This window comes from Pelobates fuscus, chromosome 5, assembly GCF_036172605.1.
Source record: "Pelobates fuscus isolate aPelFus1 chromosome 5, aPelFus1.pri, whole genome shotgun sequence".
Taxonomy (NCBI): domain Eukaryota; kingdom Metazoa; phylum Chordata; class Amphibia; order Anura; family Pelobatidae; genus Pelobates; species Pelobates fuscus.
Window position 1 is genome coordinate 377,586,888 of NC_086321.1, and position 25,720 is coordinate 377,612,607.

General features: G+C 42.2%; 1 protein-coding gene across 1 annotated transcript; it reads left to right on the top strand.

Annotated features, from left to right (window-relative positions):
* The first annotated feature begins 338 nt into the window (after positions 1-338).
* On the top strand, positions 339-16,719 carry ENPP7 (ectonucleotide pyrophosphatase/phosphodiesterase 7). The gene is made up of 6 exons (XM_063453429.1): positions 339-632; positions 10,193-10,338; positions 11,372-11,995; positions 13,746-13,968; positions 15,990-16,125; positions 16,398-16,719. Exons 1-6 carry the CDS (start codon positions 383-385, stop codon positions 16,441-16,443), a joined length of 1,425 nt encoding a protein of 474 aa, XP_063309499.1. The 5' UTR covers positions 339-382; the 3' UTR covers positions 16,444-16,719.
* Positions 16,720-25,720: the final 9,001 nt, after the last annotated feature.

Sequence of the window (25,720 nt, forward strand, 5' to 3'; positions counted from 1 at the left end):
GGGAGTGTCCCTCCTAATTAGGGACACTTGGGAGGTATGGGGAAGTCTATAGAAAGTTCCAAAGCACTGAATTATGTTTTCTCTTAACATATATTCCTAAATCATTTGCTGATCTGACATTCCTAACCTTTACAGATTAGAGGCTGATGCACTTTATAAAATAATCCAAAATGAAGTTTTGAAAAACACGTTTCTCCTGGACCGTACCGTGATAGCAGGGCCGAAGAAGGAGCTGATGCCAACTCATTATTGGAATAATGATTTTCTTTCTGGATTGTAAAGATTTTTCTGGATAAGATATCAGGGTAAACTTTGTCCCCGGATATTCTGTATTTATGAACTCTATTATCCAGCTCTTATTCCTCACTCTCTCCCAGCGGCAATGAAGATATTAGCTCTGTGTGTGATCCTTTCCACCATCCTTACTCGGGGGGACCCCGTTCCGGTTAAGGGACGAGGAAAAGCCATTAATAAGCTCCTGCTTATCTCCTTCGATGGCTTCCGCTGGAATTACGATCATGACGTTGATACTCCTAATCTGGACAATATGGCCAATGACGGGGTCAGAGCAGAATATCTCACGCCGGCCTTCATCACAATTACCAGCCCCTGCCACTTCACACTGCTCACCGGTGAGTAAAGGACTAGGTTAATCGTAGCAAAAAGCCACCAGTGATCAAACATCAGTGATCGCAAAGAGGACCACACCGCGGAACGGTAGGAGGTAGGATTTATGGAAACGTGCAGAAGGAACGCATAGATGTATGTATGAATGAATGTAATCTTCAATAATCTGCCGCTCAGCGCAGGTGGTAAAGCAAAGTGTCTGAAATCAAGTCCTAAAAGCCGTGGACAACTTGAATTTTCAGTGAGACACTTGTGATATTGGTCAATGATAATCATGTATTGGATTACATGATAAACTGACTGTCTTGTACACCGTCTGGCAACATCCTATTTATTCAATTTATATATTTTATTGGCTAAAGTAAAAATATCTAATAAAAACCATCTCTTATAATTAATGAGTTTATTCTCAAAAGGACCTAAACAATAAGGAGAAGGTCCTGCCACAAAGGTGTTACGATCATTGATTCATTCGGATTCTTTGGGGTTTATTTATTAAGCCAGGGATCACGTGGAAATGACAAGATTATGGCACATTTTATATCAATATGCGGTTTTCTCTCTATGTTAGAAAAATAATCCATATGTTGCTTTAACATGTGCAATAATCTGTCATTTCAAAGTGATCCCTGGAGAGACCATTATATATATATATCGTATGTAATGAATTAAAAAAAAAATAATAAATAAATATATATATTTTTATTCTTCTTAGAGTTACGATCTGGGTCATTTATGAATTTGAATTTGAGTCCAATTACAGGACCCCCCACACCTATTCTTAGTTTAGCTGTATATTTGAGCTCCCATTGAAGTTAAAGGGACACTCTGGGCACTGACACTGCATCATCTAATTGAAGTGGTTATAGTGTCTGAAGTCCCCTGGCGATGTCCTTGTATTCAGCGTTAAACTGTTTTAAATGTTTTAATGTTAAACAAAAGTCTCAGCAGTCCATCCACTCTGTACTACTTTGGCTAATGAGGAAGTATTAACCTAACCTGAGCAGCAATGGGCAGCTGTGATTGGCTGAGAGTGTCAGCTGACTGCTTTCAGCCTATCACATTGTCCATTGGAGGCATTAATTGGTATGGCTAGAACAAAGTGTGTAATCTGTGCCTTGGCCACACCTCCAGTGGGGGCCAGGTAGGGCCGTTTGAAGGAATTTGGGGGCCCCAAGCAAAATGGACATGGAGGCCCCCCCAATATGACGTCATATTCCGGCTCCCGGCATCACTCTGCGGCGCGCGAGGGAGCTGAGCAGAGCGTTCAGGGGAAAGTGCTCCCTCGCCAGCGCCGCCCGCCCGACCGGATTGTTAGTTAGCCGCAAGGCTAACAAGACATTTGCCCTGGGCATTTGGTGGCGTCTTTTTTTGCCGCCCCCTGGAAAGTGCCGCCCAAGTCAAATGCCTTGTTTGCGTCGTGGCTAATATGTCCCTGGTCGTTGTCTTGGGGCCCCAGGCCAGCTCGGGACCCCAAGCCATTGCTTGGTTTTGCTTGCCTTGTCGCAATGGGCCTGGGGCCAGGTTGTGGGTGTCCAGTGTTACACTTATTTAAAATGGATTAACACTGAATGGAGGGACAGTGCCAGAGGACTCCAAGCACTATAACCACTTCAATGAGATGAAAAGGTAGAGTCCCTTTTATTAGAACTAGTAGCAACCTTACAGCATGTGCATTAGTGTAAACCCATACCCCAATACTCTACAGCTGTGCTCCTAAGCAGGAGCTTCCCTTAGTTCTCTTACACTAAGCTCTGCAATGGCTGAGATGTATAAATAGTAGTGGAGGCAATGCACAGCAGTAGTTATGGTGTTTGGAGTGTTCCCTTAAATAAAACGGACTGTGTTAGATCAAAAAATACTGTTTTTAAAATCCAAGCTTAAAATCTAAGCTTTAAAAATATTTTATTCTAAGATAAAAAAAAAGGTAGATAACGTATTACATCAGAAATAAATGGACAGCTGAAAAAGGTCCTTCGATTGTGGATTGTGCGCTGAGCCTTCAAGCCACAAGTAGGACATTTATTTCAGCCTCGTGGAAATAAATGAAGGTAAAAACACATAGAACTAAGTGCATCCCTGTACTTCCTTTTCTGATTCCTGACCCACTACTTCTGATTCACACTGAGAAAATAATTTGCGGCTCTGTGGTGAAGGACTGGGTGATAACGCATTTATGTGATAATATGGAAAGAAGCAGTGGGAGGGGGGATTTAAGGGAAGTTACACCCAAACAGCCAAAACACTCTACAGACGAAACGACCAGAAATGTATGAAATCTTTGCTGTATAATACGGTGCAGATCAGTCATTTTAAACCCGTTCTATTACTGGAAAACAGAGACAGATCCGGGTGACCAGGTTTTCGTGGAACCCTTGTAAATCCTTTATCCTGTCGGGCAGGGATTGAAGGTGCTGCCCAAATGTATGCGGCATTCATGTGCTGATGGTATGAAATCAGTGAAAGTAGAATTCTTCTGGAATGCTGTCTGTGACTAATTACTTAATTCCACCTGTAAGCCTCTGAATTCCACACAATGCTGGGCAGCACTTTCACTCTCTGCCCAACAGAACGAGTTAATTACTAAAGTGAGAAATTAAAGTGAACTCAGAGTGAATTTCCAATTTAAGGCCAAGATAGCCAAACTGGAAGAATTCTCTACGTCAGTTATGAATCATTTTCGGCTACTCTGGCCTTAAATTTGAAATTCATTTTTAATTCACTTTGAATTCCCAACAGTTGTCCTTGTATTAAATAACTCTGTAAATAAACATACAGGGTTATTTACTAAGGTGAAAATGTTCTGCAAATGAAAGTGGATTCCAAATTTAAAGGAATACTATAGGGTCAGGAATACAAACATGTATTCCTGACCCTATAGTGGTAAAACCACCACCTAGCCCCCTTTTGCTCACCTAAATTTAGCAAAATCTTACTTGTATTCAAGTCTGCTGCTGGCTCTGCCCCTGATCTGCCTGCTTGGCTGACATAATCAGAAATGATTTTCTGAGCCAATCAAAATGCTTTCCCATTTGATCAGCTGAGCCTGTCAGGGACAGAGCCAGCACAAGTCAGTCACAATCCTGGCCAATCAGCACCACCTCATAGAGATGTATTGAATCAATGAATCTCTATGATGAAGGTTCAGTGTCTGCATGCTGAGGGTGGAGACACTGAATGGCAGTCACACTGTGCAGCACTGCCCAAGGAAGCACCTCTAGTAGTGTTTTGAGGAGTGCCTAGTGCAGATAATCCACTCCTTTAAGAATTGCTATCATCTACCCTCACCCCCCCAACTCCCCGTTCAACTACTGCCCTATCTCGCTACTACCTTTTGTGTCCAAGATCTTTGAAAAGTTGTGTATGCGAGATTGACAGACTTCCTTTGAGTCCAATTCTCTGCTCGACCCACTTCAGTCTGGTTCACCCGCTCAGCACTCTGTGGAAACGGCACTGACCAAAGTATCCAATGATCTACTAGCTGCAAAATCTCGTGGTCACTACTCTATCCTTATTCTCCTTGACCTTTCTGTTGCTTTTGACACTGTTGATCATAAACAGCTTCTTCTCATTCTCCGTAATCTCGCCTACGAGATATTGCTCTCTCCTGGTGCTCTTCCTACCTTATCCAGCGCTCTTTCAGTGTTTCTTTTACTGGCTCTGCTTCTTATCCCCAACTCCTCTCTGTTGGTGTCCTCCAAGGTTCAGTCCTTGGTCCCCTACTGTTCTCCATCTATACTGCCTCCCTTGGTAAACTCATTAGCTCCTTTGGCTTCCAATATCACTTTTATGCAGATGAAACACAAATCTATCTGTCCTCCCCTGATCTCTCCCAGCCCCTCTTGACTAGTGTCTCTGACTGCCTCTCTGCTGTTTCTAACTGGATGGCTGCCCACTTCCTTAAGCGCAACTTGTCCAATACATAACTTCTGGTCTTTCCTTCCTCAATTGTTGCTACCCCTGTCTCTGTCTCCCTCCATGTTAATGGTGCTACCATCAGTTCCACCACGCAGGCTTGCTGCCTAGGTGTTCTCTTTGACTTCGACCTCTCCTTCACCCCTCATGTCCAATCATTAGCCAAGTCCTGCCGCTTCCATCTTAAAAAACATTGCGCGCATCCGCCCCTACTTAACGCCAGATGCAGCTAAGGTGCTGGTCCATGCCATTGTCCTCTCTCGCCTTGACTACTGCAATCCCTTCTCAGTGGTCTTACATGTTTCCAACTTGCCCCACTGCAATCTATAATGTATGCGGCGGCGAGGCTCATCTTCCTGTCCGCCCACTCTGCCCACGCCTCACCCCTCTGTCAGTCCCTACATTGGCTTCCCGTAAAATATAAGACTCAGGGGCGGACTGAGAACCCTCAGGGCCCCCGGGCAAAATAAATCCAGGGCCCCCTTACAGGCCCCACCCATACTCCACAGCAAGCGCCACCCATGTCCCGCCTCCATGCACCGCCTCCAGCCACACCCAACACAATCTTTAGACACAAGGAACAAAAGTGCAATAATCCCTTCAAGGCCCCAGTAGAGACTACAATTGAGGGATAATGAGCCATGAAGGGGGGTCTTTCTAGCAGAGGCTATCTCAGTGTCCTTTAGAGAGTGTGTTAGAAAGAATACCCTCCAGGTCCCATTAGAGACTACAATGGAGTCTAATGGGGCCTGGAGGGGGGTCTCCTCAACACTCTGGTTCCTATTCACAATATAGCAACACAACATAGCTCGCTGATACCTAGGCCAAGTTGGCTCCTCTTACCTTAATTACTGTTGCTGGCTGGCAGTCTGTGGGCTTGCTGGAAGGCTGTGGTCTTACTGGCTGCGGCTGGCAGGCTGTGGGCTTGCTGGCAGGCTGTGGGCTTGCTGGCTACTGCCGGCAGGCTGTGGGCTTGCTGGCTGTGGCTTGCTGGCTGGCAGGCTGTGGCTTGCTGGCTTTAAGCCTAACTGGTGGCCTGTGGGCTGGCTGGCTGGCTGGCGGCCTGTGGGCTGGCTGGCTTGCTGGCTACTGGGGCAATCGTAGATTATTTAAAGAAATAATCCATGCACAATAACCACTACTGCTCTGTGTAGTCGTTATGGTGCCAGGAGGGCCGGGCCCCCCTCCTAGAGTAAGTAGTCAAACCGTTTAAGAACAGTTTGACAACTTACCTGGGGTCTGCTGGGATATGAGGCTGTAGTAGGGTATAGGAGCAGTGGTGCAATGTGTAAGGGGTGCAGTGTGTGTGTGAAAGGTTCAGTGTGTGTGAGGGGGTGTAGTGTGTGAATGTGTAGGGTGTGTGGGGCAATGTGTGTACGAGGGGGCTGTGTATGTGTGTGGCAATGTTAGTATGGGGGGCTGTGTGTGTATGGGTGGGCAGTGTATGTGTGTGTGTGTGAGGCAATGTGTGTAAATGTGTATGGTCTGTGTGGAGGCAGTGTGTGTGTGTGTATAGGGGGCAGTGTGTGAATGTGTATGGTGTGTGGGGGCAGTGTGTTTATTGGGCTAGAGTTCACTCTCACCACTGCAACCACCAGGAATACCTGGTGGTCACAGTGTTGAGAGTGAACTCTAGCCCGTAGCTCCAGGGCTAGAGTTTACTCTCGCAAGAGCCGTAACGTTGCCGTGGTAACCGCGGCAATGATCTGTGCTCGCGCAAGAAGGACCCAGAGGAGCTGCAGGCTGAGCTCCCGGGTCCTCTCTTCCTCCCTCCCCTGCCGGCTGCCCGCACGGTGCCTGCGGACAGGGAAGGGGGCAATTGCCCTCCTCTTACTCCCCCCTCCCCCTCTTCTTACCCCCCTCCCCCTCTTCTTACCCCCCTCCCACTCTTCTTACCTCCCCCTCTCTTCTTACCTCCCCCTCTCTTCTTACCTCCCTCTCTCTTTTTACCCCCCTCTCTTTTTACCCCCCTCTCTTTTAACCCCCCTCTCTTTTTTAACCCCCTCTCTATTTTAACCCCCTCTCTCTTTTAACCACCCTCTCTCTTTTAACCCCCCCTCCCTCTCTCTTTTTAACCCCCTCTCTCTTTTAACCCCCCCTCTCTCTTTTAACCCCCACCTTCCCTCTCTCTTTTAACCCCCTCCCTCTCTCTTTTAACCCCCCCTCTCTCTTTTAACCCCCCTCTCTCTTTTAACCCCCACCTTCCCTCTCTCTTTTAACCCCCACCCTCCCTCTCTCTTTTAACCCCCACCCTCCCTCTCTCTTTTAACCCCCACCCTCCCCCTCTCTTTTAACCCCCCTCTTCCTTTTAACCCCCCTCCCTCTCTCTTTTAACCCCCACCTTCCCTCTCTTTTAACCCCCCTCCCTCTTTTAACCCCCCCTCTCTCAACTCTCCCCCTCCCTCTCTCAACCCCCCTCCCCCCGGCCTCTCTCAACCCCCCCTCCCTCTCTCTTTTAACCCCCCTCTCTCTTTTACCCCCCCTCTCTTTTAACCCCCACCTTCCCTCTCTCTTTTAAACCCCCCCTCCCTCTCTCTTTTAAACCCCCCCTCTATTTTACCCCCCCTCCCTCTCTCTTTTAACCCCCACCTTCCCTCTCTTTTAACCCCCCCTCCCTCTTTTAACCCCCCCTCTCTCTTTTAACCCCCCCTCTCTCTCTCTCTCTTTTAACCCCCCCTCCCCCTCTTAATCCCCCCTCCCCCTTCCCTCTCTCAACCCCCCCTCCCTCTCTCTTTTTACCCCCTCCCCTGTAGCGTGGACGAGCGGCTTTCCGGTCCGCAGCCGGAGTGATAGGAAGGTGCACACTGTGCACCTTCCTGTCAGTCCGGCCGGGTACAGGAAACAGAAACTTCTGTTCCGCGCGGAACAGGAGTTTCTGTTTCCTGTACCCGGCCGGACTGACCGGAAGGTGCACACTCAGTGTGCACCTTCCTATCACTCCGGCCGGGCACCGCGGACCGTAAAGCCGCTCGGCCACGCTACAGGGGAGGTGAGAAGCTGCAGCCGCCTGAGCGCTCTTAGGAGAGCGCTCAGGCGGCTGCAGCATTTAAAGGGGCGGCCGGGCCCCCTGATGGCGGGCCCCCCTCCCGGCCGGGCCCTCGGACCATGTCCGAAGTGCCCGACCGGTCAGTCCGCCCCTGATAAGACTCAATATAAAATTCTGGTTCTTGCTTTCAAATATCTACATAATGTTACTCTGACCTATATATCCTCCCTAATACACAAATATGTCCCTTCTAGGACCCTACGCTCTGCCGAAGACCTACGTCTATCCTCTTTTTGTACTCCCATCTCTGCTCGCCTTCAAGACTTCTCTAGGTCCTGTGGAACTCCCTTTCCTTTTCCGTTAGACGCTCACCTAGTCTCCACTCCTTCAAAAAATTATTTAAAACTCACTTTTTCACAAAAGCGTATCAATTAAACTGTTAATGGCTCCAAAACAACCCACATTAAGTCTTCATTAAATACTATTTTACCAAACTACTTCCCTTACCTTTTGTGTCACTTTACCCCACTCCCTCTAACATGTAAGCTCATTGAACAGGGCACTCAATCCCTCCGTTACTGTGTGTCCAACTTGCCTGGTTACAACTACATGTCTGTTCGTCCACCCATTGTAAAGCGCTGCGGAATTTGTTGGCGCTATATAAATAATAACATAATAATAATAATAGGCTGGAATGTGAACAGTGCATTTTCTCTGAAAAGACAGTGTTTACTGCAAAAACCCTGACGGTAATGATTCTACTCACCAGAACAAATACAATAAGCTGTAGTTGTTTTGGTGACTGTAGTCTCCCTTTAAGGTCAGAATAGCTCATTTGATGCATTTTCCAAGTTGCCTTTGCTTCCAGTTTGGCTATTGTGGTTTAAAATTTGAAATTCACTTTGGATACTAAAATACTTACTAAAATACTTACTTTAGTAAATAGGCCTCATAGTAATATGACATTGTAAATACGGTATATAAATAATGGCTTTTGTTTGGGTCTAGTGACACTTATAACACAGACAGTGGGCTTTGAAAATTGGTGTGAGATGCCATGCAGTGACTGATTACCATTCTGCCTTCTTTTATATAGGAAGAATTAGACATAGGAAAGTGCCAGAAAGGTCCTCATCCCAACCCCCGGCGTGTGAGTGATGTTTTTGTGTGCGAAGTGGCTGAGTGTAGTATGTGTGTGGGAGAAATTGAGTGTAGTATGTAGTTGCTGATCATTGTGTATGGAAGAAGGTGAGAGCTGTATGTGGGGGCAAGGTGCGCTGTGTGTGCAGTTTAAAATATCCACCTCACTTAAAGGGATCCTATAGTGCCAGGAAATCAAACCCATTTTCCTGGCACTATAGGCTCTTGGAGTGCCCCCTTCCCTTGGGGGCCCCCCTCCCTCGGTACTGAAGGGGTTAAAACCCCTTCAGCCACTTACCTTAATCCAGCACCAGGCTCCCTCGGCACTGGTGACCTCTCCTCCCTTGCCGACATCAGCTCATGAGTGGAGCCGTCCGTGAGGACGTCCAGCATCAAATAAGTGTGATTTACTCCGCGTAAATCGCGGAAGAGGCCTCTAGTAGCTGTCAGGGAGACCGCCACTAGAGGCTGGATTAACCCTGCAGTGTAAACATGTTTTCAGCTGCAGGGTTAAAACTAGAGGGACCTGGCACCCAGACCACTTCACTGAGCTGAAGTGGTCTGGGTGCCTATAGTGGTCCTTTAACAAAAGGTCACCATGTAAAATTCTACCTTACTTGAAATTCTAGATGTTGTAGAAAGCTCTGAAAGATAAATAAATAAATCAAATTTGGACTTGTGCACAGCATAAAAATCATTTTCAGTCAAACCACTTCGTATGAAAAAAAAAGATTAAAGTGAGACAAAGTAATCAATAAAGGAAAAACGAAGAGGATCAGCCATGTCTATTCCTCTCTTCTCATTCGATCTGTGAATAAAATCATTTAGTGGTTGTCCTGTAGCCAGGGACTATTGTAACTACAGGGAAGAACCCGCCATCCTGACATTGGGCTGTTAAAGGTTTTCTCTAATGGTTGTAATTATTCCATTTCAGTTCAATATGGAGATATTTCGTAGGAAGGTATTGTAACGGCTTCCACTACCTCCAGCAAGTCACCTTACTGTAATGATATTGATGTTACAAAGTTTTGGAGTCCAGTAGCCAGATCAGCAATGTTTTCTGCCAGAGGTAGCCACTCGTTACCCAGGTGGTTGAGCCCCTGAGCCTTGAGTGGCCTTCTGGTCTTAAGCAGAGATGGGAGACTGGAACAGAAAGATGATAATCGTAGTGAGGCAAGCCGAGGTCAATGGGAAGGAGAAGCAGCAAAGTCCAAATTCAGCAACAGGTAGGAGAAACAGGAACAAGCTTGATTAGAGAGTACAGGAACCACAATAATCTAACAAAGGTACAGAGACAGGAAGTGGCTTTTATAGGCCAAGAACCAGACACCTGACCAGACACAGCTGAAGAGAGTTGTCACTGATAACCTTGACTCTACAAGCAATGGTATCAGATCTCAGATAAATTTGCAAAAGGCAAGCTGCTGTACTGGTAAGGAAGAGGTTTAGCACCATGTAAACCAGGCTTCGAAACCCAGCAGAGTCAGTTCCTCACACTTACTCTGTCTCGCTTGTCTTTTGCAGGAAGATACATAGAGAACCATGGAGTTATCCATAATATGTACTTTAACACCACCAGCGGAGAGAAGAAGACCTATCTCCCTACACAAGGCATCTCCATGTGGTGGGACAACGGGAGTCTTCCAATCTGGATCACCGCCCAAAGACAGGTACGGCAAACCTTTCTGAGAAATGACGTCAAGAGGGTGCAGGGGTGGAGGACTTCACACAAAGATATATCTATTATTACCCTGTAAGTAAGTTATCCAGTCCCCGCTTAAAAATTGGTCAGCCGTCTAAACATCAGGAGAAGATACAAAAACCTTTCCTAAATTTAAATTGCTATGTTAAAAAAAATAATAAAAATAAATAAAAGGAGAAATATACAAGTAAACATGCTTAGTTTTATCCTTTGTCTCATAAAGTGAATTATTTGTCCCACTTAATATATTGGCTTAGAGCCCGTTAGCATCAATACATGCCCCTAGGCACACGGGGACCAATGTCATCTGGCTAAGAGGAACAGTTGTTTTCAGTGTGTGGGAATTCGACCAAATCTTAAATTTCACTCACATGCATAGTGGCCACAGTTTGGAATCATTTGTAGTTAGAAAATCATTTAAAAACACATTCTTGTAGCTTTGAGATAAGAGGAAAAATAAAATAAATGAAATGTGCAGAATGACAGTATGTCCATCCAAAATTAGGGAAAATGTTCAGACTGTAATTCAGGCATGATGTCAGGCGAGTGAAGTGATCCTCAGTTGAATGTGAGTCCATTTAATAAAAAGGCCTCGGTAAGAATAACCATGATTTATTTTGACAAAGTAAGCATTCTCATTATTAATTCATCAATTTCAAGCAAATTCCAGTATGTATGTTGATAGTTCACTTCCAGGCCATCTAATCTATCGCTGATGGAACTCGTGTGATACTTTGTTAAATGTTATAAAAACTGTAGGCGTTAAATTATGAAGTTACAGTCTTCTTTATTATTATCTCTCAACTCTAGGCCGGTAATACCATAGAGCTAACTAAGACATATTTGGAATGTACTTACCCCGAGTAGGAATAAGTCATAGTCTCCGGATTAAAGCTGTACTCACAGGTGGAAATTGAGCTGAACATTAATACAATTTCAGACAATTGTGCTACTGATCACATTTGTATGCAACCTGTTAAATTCTGCCTTTCTCTAAACAGGGATTTAAAGTAGGATCTCTTTTTTTCCCTGGTGGAAATGCCACGTACGGTGGAGAGGAAGTGGAAGTGAAAAAAGTAGAAAATCAAGGTCATAATTATGGCAATGAGACAGAGTGGAAGGAAAATGTAGAGACGGTGATGGGTTGGTTCACTGAGCAGGACCTCGATTTTGTGGCTCTGTATTTTGGAGAACCAGATGGTGTAGGACACAAGTATGGACCAGAGACTCAAGAACGCAAGGACATGGTCAGTCAAGTGGACCGTATGGTTGGATATATACGGAGCAGAGTAGTACATTATGGCTTGGAGTCAAGACTCAACATAATCATCACAGCCGATCATGGAATGGCCACTGTTGTAAAAGGTACTGAAGAGATTCTTCTCAGAGATGTGGCAAACTTCAAGTTCACCGACCTTCAATTCCAATTGTTGGATTATGGCCCAACAGGATTTCTGGTTCCCAAGGAAGGGAAACTAGAGGAAGTGTACCAAGCTCTGAAGAATAGCCATCCAAAGCTGCATGTCTATAAGAAGGAAGAAGTTCCATCCAGGTTGCACTACTCAAAACATGAAAGGATCACCCCCTTATTTCTGTATGGGGACCCCGGATATGTCATCCATGGGGTATGTACCATTTCCTCTCAGAATAAGCTTTTATTCTGTCTCACTTTAAGACAAGATAAAACCAATCTTTGTGTTCCTAATAGAATGTCTAGTTTTACAAATGTTATACCAAGCAGAATAGTTTGAACAACACTTGCTGTTACAGTATTATAGATAATGTAATACTATGGAGCTTAGTATTGAAACAGAGAATTCTAGAAAATGGAAAACTAAATTGTAAAAATCAGGATACAATAGCTGGCAGGTGATTATAATTAAGCTGGGGAATTTTTCTAGATGAGCTATTTTAGCCAACATTTTGCAATTTAATTTTAGTTCACTAAAATTAGCTGTTTAGTAAATAAACCCCTTTGTTTCTGTAGTAGAAATATATATTATTATTTTTTTTTTATAGTTTCTGTGTTTACTGAGTCTTATAAAAATATGTCTGCACCTAAGCTCACTTCGGACTATTGATCATTATCAAAAAATATTTGAAAACGATTTGCCGTAAATTATATAGACCTATACTGAGAGTTATTCAGATCTAAGTTTCACTGAAATGTGGATCGTTGGGCAAATTGTCCATGAGTAGGACTTCTCAGCAAATCCTCTATTTGTCCATCTCCATGCAGCCCCCACTCAATCGAGTCTCCATTCATTTAAACAAACACTACAGAGCCTTCTTACCTGGGATCTGCTGGGCACCACCCCTAGCCCCTTCCCTTTTGTTGTAAGAGCTGTAAGCTCCAAGTAAAAGCTGTAGTGGTTATGGTGCTTGGAGTGTACATTTAAATGGGAATTTAAACAGGGATCCCACACACACAGATTTGCTCACTAGTCTCTGAAAATACCAGTATTCAATGCTGCCGGAGACCTGAGACACAAATTGTCCCAGACATGCACCCTGATGTGTACATTTCTAGAAATTCAGTCTCGGGGCTATACTGTGCCTGTTTTTAAAGAACTTGATTAAAGTAGGACTGGATTATATATATCTATATTGTTAACATTTGCCATTTTTTTTTAATATAAAATAAATAACAAAATATGTTTGCTGCCCCGTCCCAGATCTGAATCTTTACGCATACATGTCTTGTTACTTTGCGGACATTTCAGACCAACGGACAGTTGATAAAGCTGGGTGGTGCAATCTTTACATGCCCAAGTAATCAGTGGAGGCTCATGGTGAGGCAACCCGTGGCGACATTTGTGGCATGTATGTCAAACAGTACATGTGATTTTATTTCCATTGTGGGATCTCATTGCCCTGTGCATACATCACCGCGGCCTCTATAAATGTCAATTAGCTCTAAAATTCATTGTGCACATAAATAGCACACAAATAGAGAGTAATAACGCTCCAAAACAGGTTAGAATTTCATTTTCTACGACAATATTATTTTGGGGTTTCTTCACAAAGGCCTCGATTTAATATTTTGGGATAAACTTTTCGAATGACTTCTTATTTTTGGAAAACGTTTTTTAAAAGATTAAATCCGTGTAAAAGTTTATCCAAAAACATGAAATCATTTGAAAAACGTATCCAAAAATATAAAATCGAGGCCTGGTTTCTGAGTGAAGCCCTGTATTCATAATCATTCGGATATTCACTGAAGTGTTCATTATTGTAATTTTAAAATTATGGTCCCAAATAGCTTGGTTAGAAAAACCTCCAAGGTGGCTATGCTTTCAATTCAGCTATTTGGGTGATAATTCTACACCCAGTGGATGGAATTTGATAACGAGGTATCTTCGATTGTTTTTGCAGATGGCCAAATTTCAGTTTAATAAGGGAGAACATGGCTTTGATAATGAAGCGATGGACATGAAGACAATCTTTCGTGCCGTGGGACCGTCCTTTAAGAAGGGGCTGCTGGTGAAGTCCTTTGAGAGTGTCCACATTTACGCCCTGATGTGTGAGCTGCTGGGAATCGTACCTGAGCCTCACGATGGATCACTAAGTGTGACCCAGGATATGCTACTGTCAACCAGTATTGATGATGATGATGACGATGCAGGTATGATGTCATGGGTAATCGAGACCCATAGTTGTCCCAGAGATGACTGATGATTATTGCGCTCCTGGGTCAGAATTACGTTTTCTGGGATGTGAGAGAGGCATTTTGCTCCACTCGCTCTCCATCTGACTTGTCGATTCCAGTGGGCATGATTCAGTGTCCCTTGTAAAAATGTCAATTAATTTGATGTGTATTTATTGTTTCATTGTCAAAATATGGTTAACTAACGTGATATGTGTAGTGGATGCATTGAATGGTTAGCCAATAGAGGTAGTGCCATTAATTACTGCATGGTAAGCACCAAAATAACTTTAGCTTACTTAAGTGGTTTTGGTGTATACTGTAGGTCATACTCCTGCAGTCTCAATGCTCAAATCACTGCCATTTATGAGTTAAATCACTGTGTTTATGTAGCCATAGACACACCTCCTGGCATGTGACCTACACGGCCTTCCTAAACACTTCCTGTAAAGAAAGATCTAATGTATTGCACAAAACAATTGGTACAAGTGAAACCTAATCCCTTAGTGGAGGGCTGTAAGAAGGGGGGTAGCTTACCCCACGTAATCTTGATAAAACCCTGTGTCAAATATGTAAAAGATAAACAAATAGAATATAGTGTAGATGGTAATAAAACTTGAATTGTTGCAGCCAATCTTGCAGAGCTCCACTAAGGAAATAGGTTTCACTTGTACCAAGTGTTGTTTTGTGTTTATGAATGTGTGTGGAGAGCAGGGTATTCCACACAAGTTTATATTGTTCAACTTAAGCACTTTTGTAGTAACACACTTTGCTTTTTTTTGTTGCACAGTCTGTTTAATTAAGATGTCATCTCCTCCTCGTTTACTAATATGCTAAAGCCTGCATCCTGTGTGTGATCACAGTTCAATTAACAGAGCAGGAGATCATAACTTCTAAAATAAACACACTGTTCTGTAAAACTCTGCATCGTGAGAGCTATAATCCGCACGGAGCCAGGGAAGTTCTCTGTAGACCACACTAAGCTAAGAAGCCTACACACCATGAACTCCACCACAAGCTGGGCAAGGAGAACTATGCTCTATGGCAGCTGTATTTCACAGTAAGGCCTTGATTTAATATTTGTTGGATACGCTTTCCAAATTAATTAATATTTGTGGATAAACTTTTTTAATTATTTTGTTTTGTTTTTTAAATTAAAATATATAAAAAATATCATGTATAAAAATGTTATCAATATTTAAAAACAAAATATTACAAAATTCTATTTTTTTGTATCCAATAATATTAAATGACTTGGAAAGCTTTATCTAACAATATTAAAGTGAGTTCTAAGTCAGGGACAGTCTCCACCATGGGAGCTGTAATAAACATTGACCCAAAGAAACTCTGCACAATAGCAGCTGTGGCCAAAACTAATCCAGGGAAGCTTTCAACCATGGGATCTGTGGTCCACAATAAGCCATGGAGGATCTGTACTATAAGGGTTTAAATGTCAGGAGGCAAATCCATGTGTGCCTAAGTTGCTGAGTACAAAGACAGAAGATGGTCCAGGCACTCAAGTTTCAAAGAATAGGCAGATTTATTGGGAGAGTGCACACTTTGGAGAGACCCAAAAGTGTCTTAACCAAGCTCGAGAAAGTGCCTGGACCATCTTCTGTCTTTGAAGTCTCGTTTAAGGTTTGGCCTACCTTGGGTCCAGCTGGATCCTGGTTATTAAGGGAGTGTGGTGTCCCTCTGTTTCATTTACTAAAGTTACTGCGTAGACAAAATGCCATTTGGTCTAATAATTCCAGAATGTTAGAAGATTGCATAACAAGGATAGCCAACAAACAGTTCTTCAACTGTTGAAGAACTAAAAGTCACATAATGCGTTGCAAGCCTGTAGACCCAGACTATAGTATAGTATTGAAAGTAATTTAAGGATCTTGAGTTTGGCTATACTACGTCCAGCAAATTATCAATTTAATTATCCAGAAAATCACAAAAGCTGACACTAGATTTCCACTGTTTAGGCTCCTCTGAAGGCAGTCTTCCAGATTCCCTCTTCAACGCAACCATCGGTCTGACAGCAGTACTAGGCTTTCTCCTACTGGTCTTCATCATTGTCACCATCAGTACATCGGTCAAGAGGCACAAACGGAGGAAAAGGTGAGGGTCTTGTGTTTTGAAAATGAATTGAAATTAATTGAATACCCATAAATGACATAAATTTGTATTCACCAAACAAACTCGAATTGAATTTAAAAATTCAAGCCAAAGTAGTTGAACTTAGAGAATTAGTTAAATAATTTTTGCCTAAAATTTTCAGTTTGCTTTAAATTGCCAGCAATCCCCCCTTTAATGAATATTACTGATCGCATTCCTAGTTATAATATACCTTTCAGCATTTTAGTTATTAATTTTATTAATATTTTGTGCAGATCTGCAAAGTCTACAGAATTGGATATGAAAGAAGATAAGTTTTGAAATCCTCAACAAAAGTCAGTTTTTTTTTTGTTATGATGGAAACTACCTACTGTTGACTTTTGGCCAATACTACATTCTAAAGGCTTTGATATGACTTTTCTTATGAAAACAGAAAGGCATGAACTGCAGGGACTGAACTATAGAAGGAACTGATGGGGCCAACCATTCGCTGTGATGGTCCATATCACAGCATCGTGTGTCCAATTAAAGGGAACTGGCAGAGTATTCTAAAACTAAATTATGGTTTAATTACTTTGTGGAAAATCTCTAAGAAGTAACATGACGGATCTCATGCTCTGTAAAGAGCTGATATAGAATAAAATATGTATATATTGAAAAACAAATTGTCTTTAATTGTGCCTTTTGAGCCCAAACAATATGCTCTAATATCGGTTATGTAAGTTCGGATCGGAATGTCAGTGTTCTAAGTTAGAACCTTGGGTATCTTCCAAAAACCAATGCATGTGTCCAGGAAGGACCAAGTCAGGCATTCCATGTTATGTTGGGACTCCGAACAGTTGCAGATTCAGTGGGGCAGAACTGATTTGCGATTTGCCTTCTCATTGTTGCCTTCTCATCCTCAGAGGTTGGAATCAATTGAGTAAATGAATCAAAATATCACATGAACCAATTCAGTTGTGGAAAATGAATTGAAAGACGCTAAAGCAGTTTTACTGAAGCGGCTTTGACCCATACCTACTAAATCAGTAGCTTATTTAATCCAAAAAACATATAGAGAGGGATCTGTGTAACAAAAGACTTTTAAATATAAGACTGCGCAACTTCACCCGACAAAAATACATTTCCAAAATAAAACACTGCGGAGTGCGCAACCCATTAGTGTAACTTTTGCAGTGTCCACGATGCAACGGCCTATAATCAATGCAATGACGTATAATAATTTTTTTATTTATTTATATATATATGTACAACCACGTGCAATATAACGGCACACAGTTAGCACTCTTCCACTTCAACCAGGTAGAGAGCATTACCAAAACAGTAACGATAAAAACAAATCTCTACAGTTATACAACATTAACTTTAAACTGGCAGGAAAAAAAAACCCAAAACATATACTGATACAGAATTTTAGTACGCTAGAAAAATAAATGATGACAGAGCCGCGTCAAGGAAAACCCTCGTAGTATCTGCATTAAAAATAAGTGAATTAGATATAGCTGACCGCAAATTGTTTATATTGTGTCAGCGTTTTATTATTTTAAATAAAAGCCGTATTATAAATCGTAAAAGGACCAACACTCTGCACCGTACCTCCAGCCTTGTAGCAAAGCCAGTTTATCGCACACTCTGCTGATTTATATTTTAAGAGTCTTTTGAGCACGGTTTTTAATTTCCTGGCTATTTAATGTACATTTTTATGGCAAATGTTGCCATAAATCACCCAGAGAGAAAGTGGTGGAATAAATTGGTTGAATTACAGGATATGTATCACGAGGAAACGAACAACTTTATATTATCTATCTATGTTTATAGTAATATATCAAATTGAAATGACTGATTTAGACTTTTTTTATTATGATCATTTTAATAGACTGATGTCAACTCGAAATAACTTTTTAAAAAAGTCCTTAAAAATATACTGAGATATAAACTTATGTCTTTTTCACTGGGAAGAAACGCCCAGGGGCCTACTCTCTAAATTTACATTTTAGGAATCTGATTGGGTAGGGGTCACAAATGTATTGGGCTATTACCTAAATACTGTATACAGGGCCGCCACCAGAAATTTTGGGGCCCCTAACTCAGCTCTGGGTCTGGGCCCCCTGGGTCCCGCCTCCAAATATGCCCACTGGGTCAGTGGCGGATCCAGAGCCTGATCTCGGGAGGGGCACTTGTAGATAATCCAGACACAACCACTACAGCTCAGTGTAGTGGTTATGGTGCCAATAGTGCCGGGACGCCCTCCCAGAGTAAGTAGTCAAACCGTTTAAGAACAGTTTGACAACTTACCTGAGGTCTGCTGAGAAATGGGGCTGTCATAGGGCATAGGAGCAGTGGTGTGTGTGAGTGGTGCAATGTGTGAGGGGTGCAGTGTGTGTGTGTGAGGGGGACAGTGTGTGAAGGTTGCAGTGTGTGAGTGAGGGCGGCAGTGTATGTCAGGGGTGCAGTGTGTGTGTTAGGGGGGCAGTGTATGTGTGTGTGACAGTTGCAGTGTATGTGTGTATGGGGGGGCAATGTGTGTATGGGCGGCAGTGTATGTGTGTCTGGGGCAGTGTGTGTGTATGGGGGGCAGTGTGTGTGTATGGGGGGCAGTGTGTGTGTGTATGGGGGGCAGTGTGTGTGTGTGTATGGGGGGCAGTGTGTGTGTGTATGGGGGGCAGTGTGTGTGTATGGGGGGCAGTGTGTGTGAATGGGGGCAGTGTGTGTGAATGGGGGGGCAGTGTGTGTGAATGGGGGGGCAGTGTGTGTGAATGGGGGGGGGCAGTGTGTGTGAATGGGGGGGCAGTATATGTGTGGGAGGGGCAATGTGTGTGTAGGGTGTGAGAGTGTGTTATAAGGCATGGGGGGCATTTTTTATAATATGCTTTTTTTTTTTACATTTATTTAATTAAAATAAATATTAATTATGCCCCCCCTCCCTTCTTACCTTTACTGGGAGGAGGGGGGACATTTCAAGATTTGTTTCAGGCCCAACCTATTGCAAAAGGTGGATCCCCATCTGTCGTACAACTCCAACAATGCTTTGCCAGCTGGAGAGCTACGAATTTTGCCCATCCTTGCAGACCTGTAGCACTGAGCAGGGTTTGTGTGTTTGAATGTAAGCATGGTTGTGTATGGAGAATGTGTGAGTTAATGTAGGAGTGTGTTTGTATGTAGTTTTGGCATTTGAATGTAGGCATGCATTTGTGTGTTGTGTGTGTGTTTTTTTTAATGCAGTGTGTGATATATATTGGTTGTGTTTGTATGTAGTGTTGGCATTTGAATGCAGGGGTGTATTTGTGTGTAATGTTGGCGAAATACTGAGATATATGCACATATACACACACTGCCACATATGCAGACACATAGATACACAGATTTACACTGACAAACAGATACAAAGACACTTAGGCACACACACTGACACACATGCAGATACAAAGATACACACTGATACACTAACATATACAGATACACAGGCACACAAATGCAGATACATAAACACACAGACACAGATACAGAGACACACAGATACAAACACTGACACATACAGATACACAGACACACTGAAACACATAGAATACACAAACAAAATAAAGAAACGCAGACACATATTGATACATAGACACATAGTCACACACAGATACACACTGACACCTATGCAGCTACACAGATACAAACACTACCACACATACAGATACACAGATACTACCATACATACAGATACACAGATACTAACACACATACAGATGCACAGATACTACCACACATAGAGATACACAGATACAAAAACTACCACACATACAGATACACAGATACTACCACACATACAGATACACAGATACTACCACACATACAGATACACAGATACTACCACACATACAGATACACAGATACTACCACACATACAGACACACAGATAATAACACACATACAGATGCACAGATACTACCACACATAGAGATACACAGGTATTAACACACATACACATGCACAGACACATAGATGCAAACATTGACACATACAGATACAGAGATACAAACACACACAGATACAAAGGCACACAGGTACACACATCCACACATACACAGACTGACACACAGTGAAACACAGACTGACACACAGGTATACACATACACAGACTGACACACAGTGACACACATGCAGGTCAAAATATACACATTTTTAGCCATCCTTCTGTTTCCTACATTTTGGGTACAGGAACGTGGCTTTTGCGGGCTGAGGCTGTTGGGAGTTAGGTGCTGGCTCTACAAATCCGTTCCCCTCCTCCTGTGCTGCTTGGTGTTAGCTAGGAAGAAGTGACCGGCTCTCATTTCCTACCAGTGCTGCCAGTACATTATTTCAGGGGCCAATCGCGGTGTTAGAGGGCCGCAGTGCACGACTGTGCCCCTGAAGGCATAAGTTCAACGGGTGGCCCTAAGTGCATGGACCACCTAATAGGCCCCCTGAGGATGTGGGCCTGGCTACTCCAGACAGGAATTTACCCATTCTACCTTTAATTCATTACACAGATCTCTCATTAAAATATTATAAAACAGCCAGTCAAATAATAATAAAAATATACCCCCTTTTAAAATTCATTTTATTGTGCAAATCCCAATATGTTTAATCACCAAAACTAAATCAAGCGCTGAGTGGATCTACCCTCCAATGAGCAAATTGACAATAGTACCACAATAAAACAAAATGGCAATAATAATAACAATATCAAACCCAACCAATTTATACTGAAAAATATGCCAGTTATAGTGAAAATAGCACCAATTCTAAGGTGGTGGGTGTTTACCGAGTATCCTGTATTCGACGGTAAGGAGGAAGCAGCACGCAGGCAATGTATCCAGTAAGGAGAAGGTAATTTGCAATAGGACAGAGGCAGATTAAAGATCAGAATACTGCACTTATTTTTTTTATTTTGCAAAAAACGAAATAATTTAGAAAATGCTATAAAACATATAAAAGTTGTGTCGCTCGCTATGTGTTGTGTATCTTTCAATTTCTAACAATTTTATGTGTAGTAGTTAGGGCTCTAAAAGATATAGATGGACAATGTTAAGTATCTATCTTAAAACACATTGTTTCCATCTGCACCCCTCAATTTAATTCCCAATGTTACATTTTATATTGCAAAGAAATCTTAAAAATATTATCGCATTATCATTGTCCCATGAAACATTACATGTTCGTTGTGTAAGCAACCTTCGTCTAATACTACTGGGCCTTTCTATATAAAAATAAGCTAGTACAATCTATCTACAGCCAGGACCAGTACAAACAGCTATCTGGTAACCTATCCATGTCTAGCAAAAAATGACACTTAATTACAATTGAAGATTACTGGCCTACAGCAGGTGAAATTCTCTTCTGACAGATTTATTATATCACATTCTATACAGATTTTGTAAGCAATGCAGGCTCTCAATCATCCCAATTTCTCAGCAGAGTCCCTATTTAAAGGGATTCTCTAGAGCCAGGAAAACATATTTCTTCTCCCTCCCTCCCACCCTCCTCTGCCCCCTCCATCCCAAGTTGCTGAAGGGGTTAAAAAACCCATTCAGTGACTTACCGGAGTCCAGCACCGATGTCCCTAGGCGCTGGGTCAGACTCCGCCTACTCTCCTGACGTTGGCGGGGGAGATCTAATGCGCGTGCATTAGACCTCCCCATAGGAAATCATTATTTAATGCTTTCCTACGGGGATTTCAGCAACGCTGGAGGTCCTCACATAGCGTGAGGACGTCCAGCGTTGCTTAAAACACTTTTCATGTTCTAAGAACACGGAACTCCCTCTAGTGGCTGTCTGATAGACAGCCCCTAGAGAAGGACTTAGCCCTGCAAGGTAAATAGTGCAGTTTATGAAAACTGCAATAATTACAGTTGCAGGGTTAAGGGTAGTGGGAGTTGGCACCTAGAGCACTCCAATGGGCAGAAGTGGTCTGGGTGCCTGGAGTGTTCCTTTAGCCTTAAATTTGAAATTCACTTTGAATTCTCACTAAATAATGCTATCTTTCGATATGCTGTTTCGCAGTACAAGAATAATGCTAAAATACAAAAGTATACGGTGAAAAGATAATCTGCACTCTGGTGCTACAATCACCCTAGTGGGCCACAATAAACCACTAGAAAGAACACAAGTAGTAAAATAAAGAATAGTGGTGAGAGCACTCAAATAGAAAAACAGATAAAAAATCAGATAATATTACCCACTTGTAGGATAACACTAAAAGGGAGAGAAAACACAATATAGGGTAATAACGTCAGATTAAAATAAAATTAAAAAAAAAAAAAAGGGGGGCAAATTACACTCACAAACGGGGGGCCAATTAGAAGCTGGCCCAAGCTACACGCCTTGAACAGAAGAAATCTCCCAGAGACTGGAACAGGGACGAATTGTAGAGGGTGTCTTCCCAGGGTAAGTGCAACACACAGGAACGCAGGTTGTAGATTGCACACCAAATTTAATATAAATTTAAAACAAAATAAACAAAATTGTAAAAAAGGAAAGTCCCATAAAACTTGAAATAAATGTCCCAAAAACGTCCTCCGGGTCCACCTTACGCGTTTCGGCACAAAGCCTTCATCAGAGGTGCTATCTTCTGTTCTGGCACAGAGTTCCTTATAAGTCTTATTCTTGGCGCCGTTTTCGCCGATCACCGGCACTTCTCTTCCGGGTTCCGGCGTCAGGACGTCCTGCGTCATCACGTCCTGCCGCTGCTGCTGGTTTCGGCGAGAAAGACGTGTAGGAACCGTCCTCCATTAGAATCAATATAATTACAACCTAAAACATCAAGAATTCTAAAAACGTCCCTCAAACTTCAAAATAATACAGGGGGGGGGAAGAGGGAGGAACATATTTAAATAAAAAAAATATTAAATACAACTTCCCTCCACACCTTACATTAAAAATACATATAATATACATGTTACTAATGTGTAAAACTATATTCATAAAAATATAGTAAAATCCAAATCACAGGGGGAGGATAAAACAAAAGTAGAGTTAGTGCAAATTGGGTAAAAATATATAAAACACATTTAATATATTTAACCACTTATGGACCATGGTCCCCAAATGGATACTCAGACGTATTTATTAATTTCAAAATCAATATTTAACCCATTGGGAACCATGGTCTCCATTTCAAACATCCATTTCATCTCAGCATATCCTAAATTATACTCTTTGTCTCCCCCTCTCCAATGTGTTGTGATAATATCGATCCCCATAAAATCTATGCCTCTTGGGTCCCCATTGTGTACCTCAGCAAAGTGTTTTGATACGTTATGGTTTAAAAATTTGCGTTTTATATTGTATATATGTTCTCTAATCCGGGTTTTAAGGTTACGTATGGTCTTGCCAATATATTGGTAACCACATTGGCAAGTAAGCAAATAGATTACTCCTTTACTCGAGCAATTTATAAACGTATTTATTTTATATTCTTTTTTCGCTAGTGAGGTAAACTGAGAGACTTTTCTATTTTTATTTGTTCTAAAACTACATCCTTGACATGTACCACAATAATGGTAACCTTTACTCCCCTTCAAAAATGATTTGTTTTCTGCTTTTTCTTTATCTAAAAAACTATTTGTTAATAACTGCTTAAAATTATTTGCCCCTCTAAAAATAAATTTCGGTTTAAAACTTAAAAACGGAACTGCATCTGAATCTTCTTTTAAAACATACCAGTGTTTTCTAACTATTTTTTGTAAAATTCCATTATTTGAGCTAAAATTGAAAATAAAAGGGATCACCTCATTCTGATATTGTCTCTCGTTAGGGTCTTTTTTCTCTTTATATTTTAGTAGAGGCTGTCTGTCTCTTTCCGCGATTTCTCTTTCAATGGTGTCTAAATCCTCTTTAATGTACCCTTTCTCAATAAATTTTGTCTTTAAGATTTTGGCCTGGTTAAAAAATTCCTCTTCTTCTGTGCAATTTCTCTTAAGTCGCAAAAACTGGCCTTTCGGAATGTTAGTTAACCAAGGTTTAAAATGGCAACTTTTTAAATCTATAAAACTGTTAACATCCACACTCTTAAAAAAAGTTTTACTTTTAATCCTATTATTCTCGATGTAAATTAAAAGATCTAAAAAGTTGACACTTTTTCTACTGATTTCATGTGATAGGTTAATATTAAAGGAATTACAGTTAAGAGTGAGGATAAAATTCTCTAGGGATTCCCTATTCCCTTTCCAAATGATAAAAATGTCGTCAATATACCTTTTATAGAGGACCAGATTTGCCCCGTGTTCTGATTGGGAATAGATATTTTGTTCTTCCCAAAAAGACATAAAGAGATTTGCATAACTCGGGGCAAATCTGGTCCCCATTGCTGTTCCTAAAATCTGTAGGTAAAACTTACTTTCAAACCAGAAAAAATTATTATTTAAAATGAAATAAATACATTTAATTAAGAACTCCACTTGAATACTGTCCATTTCTCCTGATTTTTCAAGATAAAATTTCACTGCCTCACATCCTTTTTCATGATCTATAATTGTGTACAGACTCTTAACGTCGCACGTTGCCATGATAAAATCTTCCTCCCATATAAAATCATCTAAAATTTGGAGGAGACTCATGGTGTCTTTTAGATAAGCAGATCCAAACCCACCGTGTCTGCCCTGAAATATATCATTTATACATGGAGAGCCCTGCTGTATGTAGCATTCATATTATACTGACTGCATGGAGAGCCCTGTATGAAGCATTCATATTATACTAACTGCATGGAAAGCCCTAGATGTAGCATTCATATTATACTGACTGCATGGAAAGCCCTGTATATGAATGCTACATACAGCAGGGCTCTCCATGCAGTCAGTATAATGTGAATGCTACATACAGCAGGGCTCTCCATGCAGTCAGTATAATGTGAATGCTACATACAGGGCTCTCCATGCAGTCAGTATAATATGAATGCTACATACAGTGCTCTCCATGCAGTCAGTATAATATGAATGCTACATACAGGGCTCTCCATGCAGTCAGTATAATATGAATGCTACATACAGGGTTCTCCATGCAGTCAGTATAATGTGAATGCTACATACAGTGCTCTCCATGCAGTCAGTATAATGTGAATGCTACATACAGTGCTCTCCATGCAGTCAGTATAATGTGAATGCTACATACAGGGCTCTCCATGCAGTCAGTATAATATGAATGCTTCATACAGGGCTCTCCATGCAGTCAGTATAATATGAATGCTACATACAGCAGGGCTCTCCATGTATAAATGATATATTTCAGGGCAGACACGGTGGGTTTGGATCTGCCACTCCCTAGCCATGACTCTCAGCCATCCACAGGCTGCAGGTTTTATTTAGAGCCAGAAACAGTGAGGTTACAGGAAGAGCAGCAGCTCCGGACTACATTTCCCGTGATGCTCAGGGCCTGGGTAATGGCTGCCAAAGACGTGTCCTGGAAGCCCAGCCCTCAGCACGCAGACACGCCCACTGTGGGTGAGGCTCCGATAGACCACGCCCCCTTTCTAGAACACGGGCGGGGTTAGGCAGCGCTCTGCCCCGGAAGCCCCGCCCCTCGCCGTGGCCGCGCCCTCCGCTCGCTCCCGCCTGGCTTTGTGTGCGGAGAC